General features: G+C 54.4%; 1 protein-coding gene across 1 annotated transcript; it reads right to left on the bottom strand.

Annotated features, from left to right (window-relative positions):
- Positions 1-2,563: 2,563 nt before the first annotated feature.
- On the bottom strand, positions 2,564-5,282 carry FOS (Fos proto-oncogene, AP-1 transcription factor subunit). The gene is made up of 4 exons (XM_085061746.1): positions 4,977-5,282; positions 4,315-4,560; positions 4,084-4,191; positions 2,564-3,962 (listed from the first exon to the last, which is right to left on the bottom strand). The coding sequence occupies exons 1-4, from the start codon at positions 5,115-5,117 to the stop codon at positions 3,345-3,347; spliced, it is 1,113 nt and encodes a 370-aa protein (XP_084917872.1). The 5' UTR covers positions 5,118-5,282; the 3' UTR covers positions 2,564-3,344.
- Between the last annotated feature and the right edge of the window lie 19,877 nt (positions 5,283-25,159).

Consider the following 25,159-nt stretch of genomic DNA (forward strand, 5'->3'; position numbering starts at 1 on the left):
GGGCCCGGGCCGCGCTGTGCCCGCCGAGAGAGCCCCGCGGGGCCGCGCCGGGCCGGCCCGACCGGGAGCCTCGCGCCGATCTCAGGTACCGGCAGCGGCCGCCCTGCCGCGGCCCGGGGGCACGAGCGGCGCAGGCGGGGGGCGGGGGCGCGCAGGAGCGTGTCGGGACTGCGGCTGCTGTCGGCAGCGAGGCTGCCCTGGATCCGCAGCACCCTCCTGTGCCCGGGCAGGAGGTACTGCTGTGCTGGGCAGCCCTTCTGTATTCTACCATAAACGCGTTTAAGGATATTCACGTTGTGCTGTAGCTCTGTTTTCTGTAAGTCTTAACAACAATTCCACTGTTCCGCTTGCGTTGTGTTGCAGTTGCATTTCTAAGAATTAATTACACTACTGCCCTCAGAGCGATCAGGAGCGCAGGAGGCGTCAGAACTAACACGAGCGTTACCTGCGTGTCTTATCTCGTTCCGGTGTTGTGCTTCACAAAGCTTTGTGCTGATATCTGTGTGATGTATCAGATACAGCTTGTAATTGAAGCACATGCTTGTAACCCATTGCAGGCAGAGACTGCTGCATTATTCCTCAGTTGAAGATAGTGGCCAGATTCCCACTGTTTTGAGTGCAACTTCACTACATAATTCTCAAATGCTAGGAAACAGATAAATCACATTCATAACACGCCATAAATTTTATGTAGCGCATTGTGAATTCTGGGTTGTTTGTGGCTGAAGGCAAGGAGTAGGGCTGGAGCCTGGGGTTAGACATAACGTGTCTCATGCAGTGCCACCCCTGAGTTTGACATCTTTGCGCAACCAGTGCAAAAGCTGACACTTAGACTTGGCACTTACTATCACTGTTGTTAAAAAGAAAAGCCTTGGTTAGGCTGCAGGACTGCTGTCTCTCTGAATTTAGCTCTAAATTTTGCTTTAGCCTGTCCAATGATCATGAGAGATGATGGGGCCAGGATCACTCCACCTATTTAGATGGAACTGTGTGGCATTTTCGGACTCTGTGAACTCCTGTTCCTTTCTGCCTCTGCTGAGTGGTGATTTCAGCAGCATGCATGGGCTCCCAGAGACCTGAATTCTTCAGCTCTGAATTCAATCGTCTTTCAGCAACACAGCACATTGTGATTCCGGATTTACTGACTTCACAGGGTTACCTGTCACATAAGTCTGACTCTTGCAGCAACACCTACCACCTACATGACTGCTTCATGGTTCAGTGCTACTGTGCATTTGCTGCACCTGGGTGTTGCCTGTCTAAACTCAAGTGGCAACGTGAAAGTAGCTGCTTCTCAGTCACAAGTGGGGTTATTCTTCATCACTTGTCAGCTCTGCCTACAGATTAGTGTTGAAAGACAGGAAGCTGTGCATGTAATATTTGCTTTTGCACAGGGCAGGCCTTGTTGAGCAAGCCATGGAGCTGCAATACGCACTACTGAGATGAGATAGATCCTGTGTGTGTTCTGATTAGGGAAGGAATGAAAAAAGCAGAGCCTGCTGCAGTGACCAGGAAATGTGGAGTTACAGAAAGCCAACCCTGAATGCCAGCCTACAGTGATTTCCTGAGAGCATGGTGTCAAGGTGGCCTTCCGCTAGACACACATGCTAGCCAGCACAGGTGGCATCTTTGCTTTCACTTTAAGAAAGGAGTTCTCAGATTGGAGTGACAGGGCTGCAGGCTGTCAGGTAGGCCTTGGTGCTCTCGTGGCACTCTTCACATGCAGCCATTAGGGAGGGGACAGACTACTGCTCTGCATGCAGGGGTAACCTGGCCCCACAGCTGTCCTGTCAGCGAGGCACATTTCACTGCACAAGCAGCAGGTGTTAGAGGGTAACAGCCCCTCTAACTCAGCAGGAAAGGCCACAGTTGCAGAGACCCCAAGGAGGCAGTATATTCCTAGAATGTGTGTGCCATTTGCCATAACTCATTCATTCAAGGACTGGGCTAGCTTTAATAGAAACTGAAGGGCCAGTGGTGTGCCTTATACCACTCAGCCCAAACTGAAGAATGCAATTCTCCTCCCCTCATGTCCCAAAGAAGATAGGCCATAGCTACTCCTAGAGGAACCAGACCACATCCAGGGCCACCCAGAGCCAGGGTGCATGCCCACTTCTCACCCAGGAGAAGAAGGAAGTTGGGCTGTTAGGCACATGGAAATAATCTTGTGGGCCCCAGCCTAGAGGTGGCCTCCCTGATTCAGATGCACAAACTCAGCTGCCCCTTTAGCCACCTTTACAGCAAGACCTCCAGCTGATTGCTGAAAGGCCACAGGAGGTGGCACACACAGAAGGGGACCAGACCCAGACAGATCAGCCAGGGAAGGCTATAAGGAGTGACCCTGGTGCCCACTAGGATGGGTGTAACCGCAGCCAGCCCTGACTAACACCAGCACAAGGACAGGGCTGGCCTAAATGGTATTCCCACCATGATGCACCCTAAGCCTCAGGCAGATAGCAGATGTCTGCTGTTTATAAAGTCCAGCCCAAATTAGAGCCTAGGGAACCCCTTTGAGGTTGCAGGGAAGCGAATGCAAAAGGTAACACAAGGACAGTTCCAGCAGTCAACTTAAATGCTTTTATTGACAATGTCTCTGAACAATAAATAAGCAAACAATGCTTAAGTTTCATCCAAATTCACTTTCCACATGTCAAAAAAGACCTCAAGGTAGAAAAAAATAAAATAAAAATATAAATATCTGAGAATCCGTCTTAATAAATTAAAAACACAATAAAAACGTTTTCATGGAAAACTTATGTCAGAACATTCAGACCACCTCAACAATGCATGATCAGTAAAGTTACAATGAACATCAATGTAGAACTACAGTACATGGATATAGCTATTTATCTACCTACTAGAAAATAAAATAGAGTCTCTTTCCCCCCACGTAAGATGGGTCATTGCTAAGTCATCAGAACACGATATTGCCAGGAACACAGTAGTTATTGTTAATCAGCTGCACTAGATACGAGTTGGAGATACCCAGCACCAGGTTAAATTCCAATCATTTAAAACCAAGAGATTAATTAGTTAATGCTAGTGATACTAAGAAGGGAAGGGAGTCACCTACCCAGCCATGTGGGACATGCTACAGACTACCAGCTCTCATGGATGGGCCACTGGGGACAAGACAAACTCCATGCGATTTGCTACATCTCTGGAAGAGGTAAGAGACCTCGGTGCATGACGCTCTGCCAGGCCCCGGGGCACCAGGCCAGACAGGGGGTGGCGGTGGCAGGGCCTTCCCCAGGCCTGGGGAGCCCCATGGGGCACAGCTGCAAGTCCGTGGGGGTGCATGGGCAGGGGACGGGGCCCAGCAGGTCAGTCAATGCTGGAGCCCTTCACAAGGCCAGGAGGGTGGGGGAGCTGAGGGAGTCAGACGAGGGCTCATTGCTGCTGCTGCCCTTCCGGTGCGCGGCAGCACAGCTGGGGAAGGGGTCTGCCTCGGGGTAGGTGAAGACGAAGGTGGAGGTGTAGGTGCTGGGACACGGAGTGCAGGTCACCACAGGGGTGCAGAGGGGCTCCAGCTCACCGCTGGTCCCGGCGGTCAGCGACTCCCAGTCCGACGGGTAGAAGGAGGAGGCCCCAGGCAGGTCCATGTCGGGCACAGAGCGAGAGGCCTCCCGCGGCCCCGTGGAGAAGAGCAGCTCATCGAAGGGCTCAGCCTTGAGCTCCAGCCCGCTGCTGCTGGTCTCCTTAGGCGGCACGGCCGGCGGCGCTTCAGGCATCAGCGGCAGAGCAAAGGCAGCCTCCTCGGTCATGGGGGGGCTGGGGGTGCCCAGGTCCAGCGCGGTAGCAGCGCCGGCAGCTGCCAGCTCCTCGGAAAAGCACAACTCCTCGGGCATCTTGCAGGCGGGCCGGTGGGCCGCCAGGATAAACTCCAGCTTCTCCTTCTCCTTCAGCAGGTTGGCAATCTCCGCCTGCAGCGCGGACTTCTCCTCCTCCAGCTGGTCGGTCTCCTGCAGAGAGAGCAGGCTATCAGCCAGGGCCGGCATCACTCCCGGCTGGAGTCCCTTTCCTCCTGCCACCCCCGCCCCCGGGTACTCCCTCTTCCCCCGCCACCTCCCGAGCAGCACTTACCGCCTGCAGCGTGTCGGTGAGCTCCCGCCGCCGGTTGCGGCACTTGGCCGCTGCCATCTTGTTCCGTTCCCGGCGGATCCTTCTCTTTTCCTCCTCCTCCGGGGACAGCTGCGGGCAGAGAGAGGCCGTTCAGTACCGCTGCCAGCCCAGTGCGCCCCGGCCGGGGCAGCCCACCGGCCGCGCGTCTCCCCAATCCCCCCCATGCCCCCGACAACTCCAGTCCGCGCTCACCTGCTCGACTTTGCCCCGGCGGCCAATGCTCTGCCCGCGGCCGCCCGGCGCCTTCAGCACTGCGGGGCGGGAGTAGGTGGCGGGGGCGGGCGCTGAGACGCCATAGGGGTGCCCGCGGCTCTGGGAGGGGGCCACTGAAGAGATGAGAGTGGGTTGCACCAGCCACTGCAGGTCGGGGCTGGTGGAGATGGCCGTCACCGTAGGCACGAAGCTGGCGCTGGAGGCGGCCAGGTCGGTGCAGAAGTCCTGTAGGTCAGAAGAAGGGGGAACTGCCGTCAGCGGAGCGCCCGGACCGCTCCCCGCCGTCCCCGGGGCCGCGGCGCCGCGCTGCCAGCGCCGGCTCCACACGAGAGCGGCCTGTTATAAATATCTCTGACGTCCGCGCTGACGCAGACGCCGCTCCGGAGTCTCCTCAATGAACTCGCGTTTTATCAATGAAGCCGCTTTACACACCCGCCGCAGAGCGCGGCCCGAGCCACGGCACCCCCCGACCGCCCCGCCTCGGCACCGGGGCCGCTCCCCACGCCAGTCCCCGGCATGACCTCCTCCGGGGACACCGCCAGCCCGGCACCACCCGTTGCCGTCCCGTCCCGTCCCGTCCCCTCCCCTCTTGAGTGCTCCTGCCCCGGGCAAGAGTGCAGCCGGCACGCTCGGCGACTCACCTGCGGGTTGACAGGCGATCCCATACTCGAGAAGGAGTCAGCCGGGGAGGGGTAATAGGTGAGGCTGTCCCCGGCCGGGGAAGCGCTGCTGCAGCGGGAGGACGGCGCCTCGTACTCTCCGGCGAAGCCCTGGTACATCATTGCGGCTCGGTGCGCGCAAGCCGGAGGTGAGAGGTGATGCGACGGTGGCGAAGCGTCCTTGGGGATGAAGCGAGGAGGGGTCGGCTGCGTGCGTCCCTGTGCCCGGTCCGCGCCGCGCGTCTCTCCGCTCCACCGCCGGGGCTGCCTGAGCTGCTGGAGTACCGCGCCGCGCCTCCCTTTTATACCCTCCCGACGACGTCACCGGGGACGCGCCACCCGCACCCACGGGGGGAGCCACCCGCCCGCGCCCGCCCAGCGCCCGCCCCGCGCCTCCCCGGGGCCGCCCCGCGCGCCGTCTGCCACCGCCCCCCGCAGGAGAGACCCGCGCCATGGGGTGGGGGTCGGCCGCGGGGGCGGAGGGGACCCAGGGCAGAGCGGGAGGGAGCGGCCATGGGGCTTCCCCCCCGCGCGGAGTGGTACGGCCGGTCTCGGGAACCCACTGACGCAGATATCCTTATATGGGATACATCCTGTGAGATGGGGGGCGTGACTGACGGGAAGCGCTCCAGGCTGCAGCCAAGTGCGGCGGGCGGGCGGCGCGCGGGACGGGATGGTTCGGGACGCGACTGCCCCTCCCCCTCTCCCCTCTCCCGCCTGGCGAGATCCTGCCAGGGCTCTGGGGCACCGACACTGCCCTTGGGGGTGCCGTGCCGCAGCAGGTGACCCCCTCCCCTCAGCGAGGCCCCGCACAGCCCCGACGCGGAGCAAGATGCTCCAAGGAAGGCGGCGAATAAGGGGCCTGGTGCGGCAGAGGTGCGCTTTGCGCTGCAAGTCAAGCCCCATCGCCAGCACTGAGCGGGGTCTGCCCTTAACTGGGCACAGGTACTCGGCGGGACCCACGCACGGAAAGTTAAACCTACACCCCTCCCTGCAGCGAGGAGCGCTTTACGCTCATGTGTCACTATTAACTTGTCTATTATGTATGTTTGTAAGAGTCGAGAATGAGGGTAATGGCACAGGGCGGTGGGAAGCCCTGCCAGGGAAGGCTGAGGGGCTGCAGCCCCCCGGGAATGTCGGGAGAGCTTGGGAGCAGTGCTCGGGGGGGCTGGGATAGCCGCCAAGAGCATGGGCAAGAGGCCACCGGGAAACCACCGACGAGGAGAGAGAGGGGTGAGGCTCGTCCTTTCCTCCAGTTTGGGTTTTGTTTTGATCCTTGTTGCAGCGAAGCCCGGAGACACCCACCCACGACGGGGATGTCAGGCAGCCCTGGCTCAGGTCAGGCTAAGGTGGGAGCCAGACCGCAGACTCGCCTTGCACGGGAGCCAAGAGATCGCGGCTATAGATAGTAACAGGGAAGCTGCAGCAGGGAGCGTGTTTACAGCAACAAACAGAGCCCGCAGCGCAGTCTCCAGGCAGGAGCGTCACCCAGCCAGGCTGGGATCCTGCTGGCAGCCTCTCCCTCTGTTTGAGCTCATGGGCTAAATGCAGCGCTTGATGCTGCTGCTGTTGCTGTTGCTGCGCGAGCAACCGCCGTTCTTAGAGATCTGGGCCACGGGGGCGGGAGAACTGGGCCAGCTGCTATTTCTGAACTGCCCGTCAGAGCAGAGGGGACAGCCAAGGACTGCCGCAGCTCACGGCCCACACCACTCCCTGGGAAAGGACCCGAGGGGCCAGTGCTACTCTCATCAGCTCAATGCTGGCCCAACGGGCTAGTCCATCTCAGGGCAGGCATCAGTCACCCCAGGTTCCTGTGCTACCACGGGTTCTTAGCCCCCGCCAGCACTTCCCTCATGCCAGCTGCTGAAGTAGTGGGGCAAACATGGTCTCTGCAGGAGCCCTAGGCTGCAGGAGAGGAGGCCCTCAGCATTGCCCAGAGGAGGGATGTGCCAGCAGATTAGCAAAGCCACAACCCTGCCAACCCCGCCAGCGGTGAGCAACAGGCCAAACTTCTGCAGCCATTTCTGCAGCAGGGCCTGGGTTGATGCACTGGTGCCCAGCATGGTCAAGAGCCTCTGACACAGTTTCCAATCCCAGGCATTTGCAAGGCACATTTCAGAAAAACAGTGCTTAGCCTGCTGTCCACAAACCGCCCCAGGGTTCCTCTAGCCAAACTACTTTCCTCAAAATAAGTGTCTGGAAATCAGGGGGGATAACCCATTTCACCAAAGCCCACAATATTTTTGTGGTGCTCATGCAAACCATTTGTTGCCATCTCCACTGGCAACCAAGCATGATCTGTTTGTACCAAATGGAAAGTGCATGGACGCCACACATTTTTAACACGTGGAGGCACCGAAACAGAGAAAGTGAAAACACATGACGTGGGTTTGTTGTTTGCTCCAAACACAGGGTGCACACGTTTTACCGCAGTATGTGTGAGAACAAAAAAAGGAAGCAGGCAGTACCGCAGGGACAAAACAGAGTCAGAGTGTGAACTCTCCTGCCCGGGTGACACAGTTGCCCTCACCAGCATGCCAGGCTGACAGAGGCTCCTCCCTTACCAGCTGGGAATGGGCAGAGACATTAGACCCTCATAAATTAGTGCAAGCTGAGAACCAGAGCATGAGTTCAGTGAAAACTACATTATTAAACCTGTACAACCAGAGCCAGCAGGGTTTTGCCAGGCTCTGTTGGTGCTTGGCTGGGCCTCAGCTGCAGGGACACATACTTCTAGGAACTTTTTGCTTTCTCCAGACAAGCCCGCTGCACCTCTGGGTCCTGTGCTCATGAGGAGGAGGTGGCTGCTGACTATCACCAGCGGGGAGATGGCTCTACCCAGATGCCTGGCCAGACAGAAGAGACCACACCCACTGCATTTCTTGGGCATCCCAATGGTGCCGGCGGGGCAGAAGGATAGCACTCATCCAATAAGGATCTTGTTCTGCATACCAACAGAACCCTTCCACCTGCCTGGCCTCCACTTCTGCTCCTTCCAAGCAGGAAGATGGGAAAGCTTGCAGCTCCGAGACTTAACAACAGAACAGTGAGCTCCTAAGTCTCAGAGTGCAGCACTGGACCTTGGCCCTACTTTCACACCCCTCCTTCATCTGAGCTTGTAACTGAGCCTGGCCTTGCAAAATCACACCAGAAAACCACCTGACGTGTGTGGGCCAGTGCAATTGCACAGCCAAAACCCACTTCAGGGGAAAGAGATGGTTGTGCCTAAATTTTGCCATGCACCAGAGGAAAGTTCATGCCAGCAGCATGGCCCTTTTGTAGTCTCATGACAGCTCCAACCCCCTCTCTGTCAGCAGCACTGACTGCAGCATAGTTCCATGTTCCCTCTCCAGGCACACAACAAGATGGACATCTGCCTCCAGCTAACCAGGGGCTGTTGGGGTCATTGGGAAGGAGACCAGGCAGTCAGAGTCCAGCAGCAGTGCTGGCATGCAAGGGGCACTGCTGTGGACACCAAGAAATAGCTCCCCTGCACTTAGAAGTCATCACTGCCTGGCCAAGCATCCTGCCCATACTATCAGAGGAGCCACACAACCTGAGTACCTGTTGCAGTACAGACTTTGTGGGCAGGCTCCAGGGGCATTAGTGAAATTCTCCCTGCACACAACTGCACACCCACTGTTCCTGATGTCCCACACTGCATTCACTCCCAGCATGATACACGGGATCCGTTCCATCCACTTGGCCCCAGGGAGGCTTGTGGAGCCAGGCAGAGGCTGCAGGGCTCAGAAGAAAACAGGATGGAAAAGCAGGAAAGGGGGCTGGTAAACCACTGATGGGAGCCTGCCCCCTATGTTGATGTGGCTGTGGAGTAAAGGGTGGAGGAAGGGCCCTTAGTATGTTATCCAAGTGGCCTGAACTCCCCCCAAGACACTATAGCCCTCCCACCTAGCCTGGGAACTTCCAGGAGGGCAGGGCTCCCACCTCTTCTGGTCTTAAAAGTACGGTGCATACCCAAAGCAAAGTATAAATAGTAATTAATAATCACAGCAGCTGAATGTGTGACAGGGACATCCTAAAAAATAAACACCATGAGCAGAGACATCCCGGCATCTCGTGGTCACACAGCCACATGCCACGGGCTGCCAATTACTGTGGATGATGCTGTCAAGACATCCCACCTGCTCTTACCACTATTTGCCTGCACCATGGTGGATACTAGCTCACCAGTCACGGCTGGACCTTGGTCCACACACTGAGGAACCCATGCATCTCTCACAGCCAGCAGGTCTGAAAGAGCTTCGCCCATCGCGGCACTTCCTCCGCACCCCATTGCCCCAGGGTCAGGCTGGCAGCCATCACCCCACGAGCCAGGGTTCACAACCTGGAGTAATTCAGACACAAAGTTCTCCAGACAGAACTCCAAAACTCCTGCTGCTGCCGCCGCTAATGCACCACGTGTGCCATGGCAGTGTGACAAAGCTGGAACACTGTGGCTAGGCTGGCCTCTTATCTCCCCGCCAGCCCCAGCACCGTAGGCCCATCCCAGGGCGTTGTGCATCCTCACAGTTATAATTCCAGGGCATTGACCGGCTGGGAGGAGAGGAGAGGAAAACGTGCTTGATGAGAGGCAGCATGATCAAACTCAGTGACAGACAGGCTGATGCAGGACTTTTCTGATAATCAGACAAGATCCAAACGAGGTGAGCACAGATTTGATTTCCTTGATGGAACCCCACAAGATGCCTGCAATAAAACCCCACACAATCAAGTGAACACTTGGGCTTCCTGTTGTGTCCAAGAGCTTTCTGGAGGTGGGAGCTGGATGGTCACATTGCACAAGCTACCTCTTTCCTGAGGGGCTGGGCAGTGATATTGATGTTTGTGCCATCTGGGCTGGGGGCTGGGTAAAGGGACTGGGGCCGGGTAAAGGGGTCCTGCTCCTCTATTGGTGCAGTGGCTCTTGAGTAAAATGGGCCAAAGGTAGCAAAGGAGGAAGTGCTGAGAAGAAGGAGGAAAATGCCACTATGCTTAGCTAAGGAGATTTTGTTGCAGATGGAGAACAAAGCAGCTGAAGTGAAGGGACAGGATGTTGAAAATTGTTTAGCTCAGGACAGAAAGAAACCTTCTAGCTGTTGTGACTGGGGAGTGCTCTGGGGAAAGAAATGCTCAAGGGGACTCAGGACAAACAAAGGATCACAAAGCTGAGGATGGTCTGGGAGGAAGAAGGACAGTCTGAGCTTTTGTCACTGTCTGCAGAAATAACCCTACTTCAACTGGAAGCAGTCCCCAGATCACCTTCCTCCTGTGCCATTCAGTTGCAGAGACCAACATGCCAGGCGGACTGCCCTGAAGGACAGCCACAAACACAAGTAAGATCTCCCTTCTCAAGTCCTCGACTCTTGTAGTGATAGGGCTGTCACAGGGACTCACAAAGACTCAGCCCGCCCTGGCCCACAGGGGAGTGACTTTCGGTTGCTGCTGCTGAAAAGAAATGGCAAGACTTGAAAGCAAGGTGTTTGCACCCTTTCCGACTGAGCCGTGCCTCTGGCTGGACAGTCAGGCTGCACTCAAGGCAGAGCCAAAGGGAACAGTCAGCTCAGTGCAAAGATGCTGCCACTGCAGGAATAGAGACCCCAGTAACAGAGAAAGAAAATAAATAATAAGGCATGTCTCTGCAGTGAGCTGGCCTTCTCTGCCCTAGGAACAAACATCGGGAATACCCCAGGAAGCTGAGGTTCCTTAGATGGTATTTAAGAAACGTAACAAATACAAAACTCAATATTATTAAATCATCTTGGATGAACAGTGCCATGAATACGTAAACATGTAAACAGTGCAGAGCACTGCCAGCCCAGCCCCAAGGCTTTGATCCTCCCCATGCATCCAGATCTGCCAAGCAATTTGGTTTGGCTGGGGGTAGCTCCTGGAAGAGGAAACATCTTTTGTGTTAACTCATTCCTAAGTCTCTGCGCAACCAGAGCTAAGCATATGCTTGTGCAGAGAGACCTAGGAGGAGTAGGACATTTACAGATCATCTGTGTGCTCTGCTCCACCTTGGCACAGTGAACAGGGGCTGGAGGAGTCTCTCTTGTTCACTGCTACCAAATCACAGCTTGTTCCAAGTCAAGAAAAGCTCTTGCCATCATCCAGGCCCTTACCAGCATCTGAAGACATTGTCCATTTCCTTCCATGTCAAGGTCATATGTTAAACATGTAGACAATAAATATGCCAGAGAGTCTAGGCCTGGAAACTCAAGGACCTTTCACAGAAGAGGTACAGCAGTCCAGTTTGGGACTGTTTGACTTGGTGATTACACATGGAGGACCTGTCCTCTGTGCTCTCCTCCCAGGAGCCTGGCTGCCAGGGGCACAACCGCCAAGCCAGTGAGGTCAGAATAACTTGTTTTGTCACTATTTGCTTTAGGATCTCAACAGAGCTCAGTGGGCTGCAAAACTGGCACCTCTCACTCGTGTGAGACACCACTTGACGGTGCTGGCCTCCCTGGGCACTGAGTGCCAGTGCAGATGTGGGCAGGCACCAGCCTGGAGAGAAGGGCGCCCTGTGCTTCAGCACAGAGCCCCAGTAGGGTGGCCTGGAGGGCTCCCTGCCCCTGGTTCCTCTAAACAGGGGCTCCCTCCTGCCTTCCCAAGGAAAACCCAGCATCTCCCAGGGAGCTGGAGACAGTCTGGAGAGAATGGCCTGGCGCCGGTGAGGAATTGGAGTATGGAGCTGTGGGTTTGAGCTCATGCAGCTGAAGTGGGGCACCGGGCACTTGGCCCCACCCAGCACACACCACCCTGCCTCCCTGCTGCCATGCAGCACAGCTGTGCAGGACCCCTCCATGCTGCCAGGCCTACCTGCACTGGACACTGGAGTTTTGGGGTGCTTGTTGATGCCAACATCCCAGCCAGGCTTCCAGATCTTCCCACCCTGTCAGCCTGCACGTTCAGAATGGCAGGTAGTGCATGTGGGATTGTATGGGTAAGTACCTAGGGCAGTGGACACCCCCAAGGTGTTTGCATCTTACCCCCAGACAAGTGCAGAATCCAGAAAAACTCCTAAAATATTGTAAAAAGCTGTGCTGTCAACCTGGCAACCCCAGAGAGACACAAATCGCTGTGATGGGCTGGGGTCTGGCATCAGCCAGTGGGGTGGTGAGCAATTGTATTGTGCATCACATGTTTGGTTTTATCTCCTTTCCCTTTTATTGTCATTATCATTATTATTGCTATTATTTGTCATTATTATTGTATTTTACCTATTTTAAAATTATTATCCTGTCCTAATCTCAATCTACAAGTTTTACCTCCTCCCCATTTCACCGGGGTGGTGGGGAGAGGGGGGAGTTGAGCGAGCAGCTGCGTGGTGCTTGATTTCCAGCTGGGCTCAAGCCCGACAGTCCCTTTTGTGCCCGCTGGGCCCGGGGCCATCAGACACACAGCCCCGGCTCCGCGGCTCCGCCGCACCCCGGCCCCGGGCGCGCACACCGCGCGCGCCGCACCCGCCACGGCCGCGGGGAGGGGGCGGAGCCGGCGCGCGCGGGCCCCGCCCCGCGGCCCTCCCGGCCAATAGCGGCGCTGTTGCCGGGGCCGGGCCGGGCGCCTGACGTTGCCCGGGAGACGGCGGGACGTTGACAACACACAAACCCGTGACGTAGGCTCGTAGTTCCCGTGGAAACGGGCATGCGACGTCATGGCCTCCCCCTCCCGCCTCCCCCCGGCGGAGCGCGCGTCAGCCGCGCGGGAGGGGCGGGGCCCCGTCGCCACGGCGGCGGGCGGGGCGCGGCGCGGTCGCCATGGCAGCGGGAGCGGCTGTTGTTTGTTTGGGAGGCGGCAGCCGAGCGCGGGCGGGGCCTGTGGCGGCCCCAGCCCCCCCGCCGGCGTCCTGCCCACGCGGCTGCCGGCGGGGCACCTCGGCCCGGCCCAGCCCGGGGAGCTCCGGAGCCCCCACGGGCAGAAGGCAGCGGTGTGGGGCGTGGGTTAGCAGCGGTCACTTCAGCCGGCAGCCCCACGGCCGGCTTGTGGCTGCTGGGCGCCCCTGCGCCGTGCGCCGGGAGAGCGCGGGCTGGTAACCTGAGCGGGGAGATGGGCCCAGGGTTAAAAATAATGCCGCTGAGGTGGAGGGTTTATTTTTAACTGAGATCAGCGGTGCAGCCCGCTGCACTGGGGAGCCTGGCCGGCAGTGTGAACAGCCCAGCTGCAGGAAGAGCCCGGAGCTTGGAGGGTCAAAGGGGTGGATGGATGGATGGACGGACGGACGGACGAACGGGTGGTTGTGCCACAGAGGCCACCATTCAGGCACTGCTCTGAGAGAAGTGCACTTGAGGTCTTGCCCTGCTGCAGATACTGGCTGAGCACCCCCAGCACATGTGCCACAGGTCTGCTGTGCGCATCATCCAGATTGCTGAGTGGAGTGTGGATGTGAAGTGCATGTCCAGCAAACCCGAGAAATCTAGCCTTGAAACAAGTGGAAACTGAGAAGTGAACCACATATCTTGCAGTGTTTTCTGGTCCTTCTCGTGAACAGTGGCCTGATCCCTCAGCATTCTTTCCCAGCAGCATCCTCTGAAAAACCTGCTCTGCCAAAACTGTCCAGCAGACCACCCAGTGCCAACCGTGCTCCTGTCGCCAGCAGCGGGAGTGCCCAGCAGAGGCCAGACAGCACAAAAGCTCGTCCCTGCGTTCCGGGGCATCAGGGGCTGCTCCAGAGAGCCCTGCTCCTGGCGCACTCTTTCCTCCCCGGCAGCCGGCCTTTGGGTGTGCTTCGGACGTCTTTCCCTCTGACATCAGCTTCCTCCCTTACAATGTGTGGCGGCCAGAGCCCTCCTAGGTGAAACAGCCGACGAGGAGGGTGGCTGGCGGAGAGACCCACCCACCGGCATTCCCGGTTTCCCCGCGCCAGGGCCGGCTGGGTGGTTCCCCTGAAATCCCAAAAGCTGCCTTTGCACTGGGGGTTGCGCAGGCGCTGCTGGCAGACAGGAGAGGAGGGAAGCTCGGGGCCGCCCCGGCCTCGACCGCTGCGCCGGGTGCCTGCGGGGTGGGAACTCCCAGCGACTGTTCCCGCCGCCGCCATCTGCTGAGGCCAGCAAACTGGAAACCAGCTGCTTGCCCAACCCTCGCCAGCAGCCAGGCTGTTGTCATTGCTGTTTGCTTTACATCAGCTCTGTTTAGTTTGGCAGGCTGAGGGCAGCAGGTTCAATCCGGGCGCTTTTACGAGGGTTAGTTCCTGTCCCACACCCCTCGGTGGGGAACACGGCGTACGTTGAGGATACCCTCGCCCTGCAGCCCCAGGGCAGGAAAGGGTGTGGCTCAAATTAGTGTTTGCTTCTCAAGGGCAAGCCTGAAGTGCCGGTGTTTGGGAAGGTAATCAGCGGGCGTGAGAAAAAGCTTTCTGCATGGTCACGGCAGCTCCCCGCATTCCACGGCTACCCGGTCACCTGCTACCGGAGACCGCTGGCCGTGTGGGAAAGTGTGGCTAGGTGGTCAAAGGCAGGGATCACGCCTGGGGTCTGGGGCCGCAGTGCAGAGTATGTCCAAAGTTACATGCCAAGGGCGACTGAAGGCAGCCGGAGGGATGTCCCACAAGGACATGTACCCTCCCACAGTCCTTGCCCTGGGCAGTGCCTGCTACTGACACCCGCACAGGGGGGATGCTCCAGACGCATACCCATGGTAAGAGGGCTTCTCTTCCACGTTTTGCATTCACATGAGAAAGGAAAAATGTCACCAATTACTCCTGCTGCTCCCCTTATCCCAGAACAGGCTGTCTGCCCTCTGGCCCCATCCCATCCCATCCCAGGGTGCAGGCAACAGTGCTGCTAGCACAGGCGCTCGCAGCTTCTGGGCTGCAGGGAGCCACAAAGACCAATTAGCCCAATGTCCTTCTCCTCATTTGCTTGTGCCTCTTTTCAGTCAACTTGGCATTTTCAGTGCCCCATCCTGCCAGCCAGGGTTGCCACCCTGTCTACTGCAGGACCTCACCTTCAGGACTGGAGGGAGCAGTGGGGCAGAGGACAGGGAAGGAGCAGCAGAGCAGAGGACAGAGTTCAACAACCAGAAGTATGTCTGCCCAACCCTGCCCCTCCTGCTCCATCCCAAATCTGTTCTGGCCCATGTCACATAGGCCCGGGTGAGTGAGGCTGTGGGACAAGAGTAAGCAGCTGGAGACCTAAGATGTGAGGGGGATGGCAATGTAGCTCTGAGGTGCTCCTAGTCCCCTCCTGCTGGAGTCACATATTTAATTTCTTTGCACTACATGTAGGAGCATGCAGCCATGTGGAAAGCCAGTTCAGAGAGCTGACCTGGCTGGAAACAGGACATTTTATTTCAGCAAGTTGAAGGTCAGCTCAAGCAGCTTGCTGCTCTGGCTTCCCATGGGCTGAGCTGCTGCCAGGGTATCCTACCCACTGGGGGACCTCATTCTCACTCTTCACCAGGTCCAGCTCTCAGCTGTGGGATGAAGAGTTGCCTTCTTGTGCTAACCCCAGAGAAAACCCTTTGCTGTCTTTTGTCAATGTGTCCTCTGCCATTCTCTCATGATTAACTGATTGAGAGCAAAGTCACAAGTCAGCAACCAGTGCAGGGAGAAGGCTAGGTCCCATGCCAGGAGGAGTGGGAAAACCCAGCCTACGGCAGCTCGGCTTCCATTGCTGCAGAGCTGCAACCGGGATGGACCGGGACTCGTCTGTGCTGGCACGACACAGGGTGTGGTGCTGGCAGCTGCCCAACTCCCTCTGTATCAGCTGATTCAAATCTGGGAGGCACAGTTAGCACCTTCTGAGCTGAGCCCGGGTGCACAGTGCTGCTCAGGAGCTTTGCAATGAGCAAGATGACTAACCCCATGAAGACAAAAGATGATGGCTCCTCTGCCAGAACAGCTCCTGGATCTGGTTTGCCACGCAGTCGAGTACAGTGTTGCACTGGCACAACAGGGAGGATCTGAGCGAGCTCCAAGGAGTTGCTTAGACCACTCCAAACAGCCTCAGCACCAAAAAAGTGTAAGCATGGCCACACAGGCCACCTCAGGCTAAGAGGGCTCCAGTAATCAGCAGAGTCTTTGTGAGTCCAAGACTGGGATAAGTCTTTACTGAATTGCTGCACTAGGAAAGGAGAGCTGGAGCTGAGATCCTGCAGGAGGGCTTGGGGGTGTGTCACCAGTCTTTTCACAAAATATTTGAATATATTTGCCCTTCTCTGCAGAACTGAGAGGAGGCTAGTTGGCTGCTCTCCCATTCCAGTATATTCCGAGTCTATAACATTTTCACTCCCTGAAGCATTTTAGTTTCTTTGTGCATTTCTTGTTTGCTCTGATGCCAGTTCTGGCAGGTTTAGTGACCTCTGCTCCCGGGCAGCATTCCATATCAGTATTGGAGGGGACTGTGTTACTGCATTACTGTGTAATAGTATTACTTCTCTCCTGTGTCTGCACCCCATCTGTAGGGGCTTACAAAGCTGCTGCACTCTCCACACAAATACTCTTCCTCCACACACACTCGCATAATTTTTTGGATGCTCCCCCGTATGCTACATTCCTCCTCTTGGCTATGATTATCCTTTCCCTCCCTAGCAAGAAGGATCACTCTGGAGTGAACTACTCACTGCGATCGTGACTGTTTTGAAACAGTTTATCTTCCTACGGGAGCGGCAGCCTTGCCTGTCAGCTTGTGCCTGGCGCTCACAACGCCTCCAGCATTCACAACCCCGCTTCCTTCTCCCTGACGTGCACGTATGCACGCTCCTGCACGCACAGCCGTCCCTCCTCCGGCATGCCTTCTGCGCCCGCCGGTTTCCCCGGGGATCGTGCCAGCAAAGGGGATGCGGTGGTGTGCTGAGGGGGCTGGGGCTCCTGGCGCCAGTGGGGGATGCATGCGGAAGACAGATATGGGTCCTGTTGGGAACACCCTAAGGATGCAGTTCTCTCACCCCAGCCAGTAGCTCGTTGGGTGGGTGGCTGGTGGTTGCACATGGACCACAGCCCCCTTGTCCTGCGGGTTATCCCTCACCCAGCAGTGCCTCCTCGGAAGCTGCCAGACAGAAGGTATGGGCTTTCAGGCAGGCACATGCCCGGAGGGGGAGGGAGTCGGATGCTGTGGCCACCGCAAAGGTTGGGCAGTGTTCCCAGGAGGTGACTCTTTAGGAAGTGGGTGCGTCCTGCCGGTGCCACGGCGGGAGGCCCAGCGGGAACTGCGTGGGAGCGAGGAGAGCCACGGAGCAGGCTGGGTCCTAGCCTGACCCCTGGTCATTAGGGAGAAGGTGGCTTTGACATGAGTCAGCAGCAGAGCTGAGCACAGGGTAAGCAAGTACCTAGAGACTCGAGAGGCAGAGAGGTGCCAATCGACATCGTGACACGTCCTAATTGCTTTGGCTTGTGCTATTAAATTTGCTTGCTTGTACAAGAAACAAAAGCAAGAGGCTTTCCCTAAAACTCCCTCCAGGCAGTGGGCTCTAGCTCCTAACTCAGATGTTGGCAGACTCTTCCTGTGTCAGACACAGGAAGGAGTCCCGGTCATGCATGCCTCCTCCAGCCAAAAATTCCCAAGCCGGCAAGCCCAAAACTTGCTGCCCTGCCTCACTAGCCTGGGACCAAGCACCGGAGCATCGCTGACTAATGCACCACCCAGGAGGGCCAGGCGTGGGGGAGCCACAGCCCACATGGGCGAGAAGCCCTGCGTAATGCCTCCGCTCCCTGCAGTTGGGAAATGGCCATTGCGCCGAGGATGGGCACTGCGGTCAGCTAGCACGGGACAGGATCCCCATCAGCTGCTAACTGCATCGTGCCTTACGTGCGGGAGGACAGCCCAGGCAGCAGCCCTTGGGGTGTCACAGCAGCTTGGCCTGTGTCAGACTGAGGTACCCCAGAGCACCAGGAAGTGAGGGCAAGCCCCCCCCCATTTCCTGCACCCAAAGGCAGCAAGCTCTCCAGCTTGGTACCAATGCTTGTCTGGCTCTGCCAAGCACCTCTGAGGCCCCACGGGCCTCCTGCACACCCACAGATGGCCCCCCGGGAGAGCAGCCTTCTGATGCTGCTCCTGCTGTGGCTGCTGCCACCTAATGGAGCCACTCCTCTTGCCCGGGTGAGATGAGAGTGGCAGTGCTCTGCGGCAGCCAGCCAAAGCTTGCACACCCCAGGCAGCCTGCTGCCCGCTTGTGCCTGTGCCTGCTGTGCTGCTGTGGGAACACGTGTGATGTGCTGGTGCTGGAACGGGGGGAAACCCCTGAGTGTATGTCACACCGCACGGCAAGGAGGACAGCCAGTCTGGCCCTAGAGATGGTTACCCCTGAATCTCGTTGACCCACTCTCCCTTGCTGTACACATGCATGCACACACACACGGCACACATGGCACACACAGCACGCATGGCACATACAGCACACCTGGCCCACGCAGCCGCCACACGCATGGAGGTCTCTGCTGCTGGCAGAGAGTGTCCGAGCCTCTGGTTTGTGGCGGCTGAAAGCAAAGCAGCTCCCAAGCGACGCGGGTCATGGCAAGATGCTTTATATAACCCACCGCCACAGAGAAAACCAAAATAGCTGCCTCCCTGCTGCTCAGTTCGTCTCTTCCATCAAACACGGATAAAATTAGAGCAGGCCATGACGTGCACCTACGTCTGCGCAGGGACTCCAGGGAGACGGAGGGAGCCGGCTCAGGGCTCTGCCATTAGTGGCACAGCCTGCCAGAGCTTTCAAGTAAGATCTGTCAGCAAGGCTGGTGTGTGGCCGCAGGGGATAGATGTGTGGAAGAGGAGGCGGCAGAGGGGAGCACGGCTGCCGACGGCTCACAGGGACCACTCCATGCCTCATCGCTGCCTTTTGGGAATGCAGACTGAGCGTTCACACGCAAGCTGGGCTTCAGCACTGCACTGACACTCACTTTTCCAGCATGGACTTCACTGTGGGCAGATCAGGGCTTCTCTGTAGGCTCTGGATTCACTGTGTCTGTGGTCAACCTCCCGAGCAGAGGAGCACTGGAACAGGAGTACGTCTGCCAGAGCTTTCTAGCAAACCTGCTTCTGTGGGCTGGAACCCAGAACTGCTGCTGTACCCTGGGAGGTGACCTGCAGAGCTGGCCAGGTCCCCTTGTCTGCTGACTTTGCAGCCTGGTAGAGCCACAGGCCATGTAGTACTGAAAGGAGGCAAAAAGCTGACTCAGAAAATACTGTATGGAGACTCAGACCCTTTTAAGAAAAAATAAAATGTACAGAAAAATAAAGCCAGGAGAAAAGCCTAGATGAGAAACTGGAAAACACCTACACTCCTGCATACATGCAGAGATTAGGTCTGAGCCTTTCCCTGATGACATGAGAAATCTCAATTGCTCAAAGCTCCTGATTGCTAGGTAAAAGTAATAGTGTCATTGTCCAAAGTACACACAGATGAAGGTGTCTAACTTCAGCTCTCTTTCAGATGAGTTGGCTTTGATATTTTTTGCCTGTTTTACTAGTCTGAACAGGTATGTGGTAGTCTATTATTCTGTGACATTGCTCTGCTCTGTACCTTTGGGCACATCTTCCCCCCATGTCTGTGTGTCTGTATGGGTGCTTTGGTATCCTGTCCTCAATTCTGGGGCTAATGTTCTCCATCCTTATTCAGCTGACAGGCTAAAAACTTGTGAAGGGGAGCAAGTTAATATATTGTTAAACGCTAAAGATGATGACCCCCAGAGAAAATTGCTGTGTTATTCCTTACTTATGAAAAAGCAACAACATAAAAAAAAAAAGGACAAAAGGTTTAAAACTGTTTTCCTGACCTGAAGGACATATGCCTACTTGTGAAGGTAATATATGCTGCGTCCCCTGGACCTCTGCCACTTTCTTCCTCCGCCTCTGTCATATGACAGTGCTGAATACCTCTCCTTTTGGAGAGGTGTCTCGGATCCCAGAGAGATCCTGGAGGCAAGAATCACTGATATATATATAGCAGCATGGCAAGAGGTGAGTGAGGCGGCCACAGGAGCAGTTCCTCATGCTGGGCTTGAAAAAAAACCCAAAACCACCCAGAACAAATTAAGTCTGTTCATCTCCCCCATGAGCTCCTGGAGGTGAAAACTCTACAGGAGAGAAGTGGCTGGATCAGAGGAGGAGTATCTGTGTCACACAGTGAGGTGCCTCTTCACTCGGTCCTGCCCTCAGCCTGACAAGGCCAGCTGGAAGTTGCTTGCATATCCTTGGGGACATTGTTTCCTGAGTATCCATTGATCCTTGTTATCTTATCGCACTGATTTCTGAGGAATTGCCCTGTTGCAATCCAAATGTCAGCTGTACAGTACAGAACTGGTGTGTCCCTGCATCTTCTGTTATCTTCTTCTTTGGCCTATGACAATCCCATGAGATATGGAGTGCCTGGAGAGGCACAGGCTGGTGTTGCTTATTCAGTGAGGCAGCTCAGAAATTGTGTTTGGGAATCAAAGGACTGTACAGCAAAATCCAACTTCCCTGGGTTGGTACCAAGGCCTGTGTGACTCTTCCAGCCACAAACATCTGTGTCTGCGCAACTCAGTGCAGCCTCATGCCCCTGTGATGCTGCTCCAGGGGTCTGTCCAGTGCTGCCCATGACAATGACACCATGTGCAGGCAGAGCTCCTGGTGCTTCCTGCCACTAGACAGGAGGCATTCATCTTCTGGCTGCCCAGGTTACCAAGTTCCTTCATTTCACTGAAATTGCTTGTTTATTTGTAGCAGAAAGCCTATGAGAGAGCAGAGAAGACAGAGGTGGAAAGGACCAGCAAAGATAGGACAGGCCAGGAGGGCCCAATAACATGTCCTTTCTCCACAAGTCAGCCCTGCTCAGGGCAGACAGGCTGCTGCTGAAGAGTTATGAGACACTAAAGGCAGGTGAGACAGCCAGGAACCAGCTGCTGAGAAAGTGAGGAGAGGGCCATATATCTCCATGGCACAGAATATTGTAAGCCTTTTGTGCTTCCTCTGCACCCACACCTCACCTGTGCCTTCTCCTGCACATGAGCTCTTGAGGAATGGAAGATGTAACACATGAACATGAAAGATCAGAGTATATTTGTAACAGGCAAGGGCAGGACAGCATTGTGATACAGTCTGGGATTTCCCTGCGGCTGTTGGAGGACTGGTTTTACTAGCGGGATCTCTGCTGGGATGAGATGAATGGGAAGCAGGATTAATTTGCAATCCCTCTTACGTCAACACTTGACAGAAGACTTAATGACTGGGATTTCCCTCTGATTATCCTGGGGGAAATGGAGATCATTCTGACAGCTCTCGCCCAGTGTCAGGCAAAGAGCCATTCTCAGGCTGTTTGAGTCTCTTTAGATGTCAGGAATAAAAATTGTTTCCTGTGAGCAGCAGCAATGAGTGTCCTGGCACAACTGTGGTCTGAAAAGGACACTTACAACAGGAGCACCTTTTTCCTCAAACCCGCAGCATATTCCTCTTTCGTAACTGTTCTGTAGCTCAAAATAACCTGTCCTGGTAGCTAGTCTTACTTGCATAAAGAGGAAGCTGAGGCCCTCAATGAGGTCAAAGGGAAGAGCACTCTGTCTAGACCAACATCCCTGGGGATTTCAGCCTCTGCCTCCTGGAAAACCCCCTGGTCCAGAATTGCCCTGGTGAGTCAGAGCCATTTGCACAAAGCCAGCACTGAGACAAACTCCAGAGCTATCCCACTACTCTGACACCCCTTGGGAAGGCTTCTGCAGGGCAAAGGAAATTTCCACTTTGCTCTTACCACTTGATCCTCATCAGCTCTTCCTAGCCATGCTGCAAGATGGATGAGAACCTGCGATTATACATCCTATCTATCTTCACTGTCTGTTTTTCCACTCCTTTCAGCCTGAAGGCATTCCACGTGCAGCTCTCCAAAGGGCCTGTCTACTAATACTCTCCGTATCAGACATTGCAGTGGCCAGTCAGGTCTTTGGTGCTCACTGAGCCTGGCACACTGGCAAAGCTTGCATGGCCCACCAGCCTGTGGTACAATGCTTAGGAGTGACTTAGTGACTTGTTGCCGATGGCCAATAGTGAGTAAAGCAGTATCCCCAAAGTACTACTTCCCTGGGATTTGGGGGGCCTCCTGCACCCCCACACAGACCAGCAGCTCTGCCTTTGCAGAAGGAACTCCTCAATGCAGAAGTTGCCCATCTGCACCGGAGTGGCCACAGAGGCTGTGGTTTGGGTGAGCCATCCTGCCCCCAGAAGTCTTGCTGTAGAGGAGTTATTAATATTCCTATTGCCCACGTGCCATGCTGACTAGCTTCCAGAGACAAGTGCTCTGCTCATGTGCCTGGGGAGAGAGGGGACTTCCCAAGCCTAAATCAATGCTTCCCATTCCTGCTTTCTTACACACCAATCTCTGCCGAGGCTATGAATATGTCCTGCTGAATCAGTGTTCATCCAGCCAACTTCCCTTTTTCACAAGGGGAAATATTTATAATCTAACAGTCAAGCCACCACGCAGTGCAGCTGGTGGAAGACATCCAATAAACATCCTATCTAGCTGCTGCCTTTGCTGCCAAGCCTCCTCCCAAGAACTGGCGACTTGAGCAGCATTCAGCTGCACTGCTGTTGACATACAAGAGCTAATATTCATTATGCTCTTTGTTAGATGCTGGCCATTCTTATGAGTTGCAGGGAGGAATGTTCTTCATATTAATCTTTAAATAATCAGCAAGGTTGTTCTGAGCTGAAAAAAATGTGCTAGTCTGGAAGAATTCATTAACCATTGTCTTCAGTGGAGAATCTGGCTTGGTACTCTATTAAATCTAGCATGAAGATATCTTTGAAATAGATAGTGTTGCTGTGTATAGATGTCCTCTTTTTATTCTTACCAAGTGATATGAGGCTAATATAATTCAGAAATCATGGCTCCATAGCTACAGCTGAGATTAATTTTGTGTTTCAAATAGACATTCAAGCACTCTATTGTCTTGGTATTCCCTCCCCAGTGTTCTTGCACTTATTCTCTATGTATAAGAAGGAAAGATCTAAGAAAAGACAGATAGAAATGTTAAATATCTGAAAAGTTACAAGTAATTAAAATTAGCCCTTGAAGAAATACAGCCTCTACACATGAATGTTTATTTTTTTAATTCCTGAATATTTTTCACATTACTTTTGACATGTGAAAGTCTCTCTGGATGGTTACATTAAGAATTCAATTCAGAATTTTTCTTTTAAAAATGCCACTGAGGTCACAGCTTGTCTTAACTGGGGATCATTTGGAAGAGTTGCCCTTAGACACACTGATACTCAAGCCTTTCCTAGTATCTAACCTGGTACATTTCCTCATCTATTTCCCTCAGTTGCTGTCTCCTCGTGGCTTAGGCAGCCACTTTCCTTAAGAGTGAAATCGACTATGTTCCCATGAGGTACAACTGGAGGACAGGTTCTGTAACAGGCTTTCAGTTATGAAAATCTAAAATTGATTTCAAGTAAATACCTTTACAGAAGACATTGGACAGCAGCTCTGGAAAGCATCTGATTAAAGAGTTCAGCAATATTAAAAAGCATTGAAATTGATATGACTGGCAGAAAGATCCAGATTTTTAGAAATGAGTACATGTTTCAAAAAGGATAGTGAGTCTTCTTCTGGGGGCCTGTGGTTGAGTGTAACTCACAGTCGTTTGATGCTGGAGTAAATATGTCCTGTCTTTCTGCTTTGGACTTCTCCATTGTCCTATGCCACATCCATATCTAGCCTTACCGGACAGAGGAGAGTGGAGGAGCTGATCTGGGTGGTCTGGAAGCTGGCCTGGGGGTCCCCATTGGTTGGCAGGGATGAGGTGAGTGAGGGAAGTGGACCTAGCATGGCCAACCACCTCTTATTTAAGATGCTGCACACTGAGTAAGGAGACAACTCTGTCAGACTTGTGCAGAGCAACAATACACAATGTAACTGCTGATTAGACCTCGATTTCAGCATAATTTCAGTTTGAAGAAACCTGGAGTGGGATTTATCTCATCAGACTTAGATGTCTGGTTCAGGATAAGAAGACCTCTCTAGAATAACTTCTCTCCATTACTTGGAAAGGGATGCAACCCCCCTGTACCATGAGATGCAGAGATAGGCATTTGATAAAATAGATCTCAGCTCTGGTTTTTAAGGAAAAAGTAACTATAAAATTATGCCTCAAAATTTAAATGTACTCTCTTTTGTGTTGTGAGCCTGCACTGTGTTTCACAACTGAAAGAAAAATAAGGTATGACTTAACATTGGAGAGTTTGCCTGTTGAGACAAGACAATACCCCAAGCTTCCATTTTTTTTTAGAGTTGTGGCTTAGGTAACAAAACCCCTTTTGTCGAGATTCTTGAAAGCCTGTGTAAACAGTAATTTGTTACCCTCCCTGAACAGAGGCATGTTTGTCATAAAGGTTAGAGGAGGACAGGGCTAGGGGGTGAGAGGAGGTAACAAGCCAGCTGCGTCTTGCAGAGATTGGGGGTTTCTAGGTGAACTCTGTGTTTGCTGGAAAAGTTAATCCCAACACAGTTGCTGGTGAGCAGAAAAGGCCAGCAGGCCTCTGCTGGACAGGGAGCTGGTGTGGTGCTTGCTGCTGGGGCTGTGGGAGAAGCAGGGCTTTGCATGGAGCCATCTGTTGGAAATGGAAAGGGATATGGGCTTCCTGTGAGCTCCAGGAGGACAGTAGGTGAAAGTTGCTGGGAAGTGAAGTGGGAGATTTCCTCAAAAAGCTGGGAGGGCTGTCAGGCTACTACTTAAAAGCTAAAAACCTGTCTGGCAGCAGGAAAAGTGCTGGGGAGAGATGAGAGAAGAATTGTGAATGCTCACTTCCTCAAAGCGGTTTGTGTGTGATTGAACCTGGACTGTCTTTGATGAAGGCTGTTTTGTTTCCCTAAATGAACTCATGTTCATGTTTAGAGTAAGCTCCATACACTCGATTTCAAGCAATTCACATCCATGCAGCATTTCGAAGTACTTTGAGTAGAAATAACTTTCGTCACTGGGTGAAATGGAAGCAGATACATGTAAATATATTGTAACAATAATTTTTCTCTTCAGAGGGTTCAATTTACACTGCTTGATATCTAAAGGTTGTTTTGTTCCACACCTCTTATCCAAACACTATATATTTTACCTATATGGCCAGCACACAATACATGGGATCTCTGGGACAGATTACAGGAGAGGCAAAGTAGTGCTGTTTCATGGCTGTTTAGCTACTGATTTATTTTTGGTTGTTTGAATAACATCTCCATCTGGATTGTGATCACAATTG

This window comes from Lichenostomus cassidix, chromosome 5, assembly GCF_008360975.1.
Source record: "Lichenostomus cassidix isolate B80296 chromosome 5, HeHo_3.0, whole genome shotgun sequence".
Lineage (NCBI taxonomy): Eukaryota > Metazoa > Chordata > Aves > Passeriformes > Meliphagidae > Lichenostomus > Lichenostomus cassidix.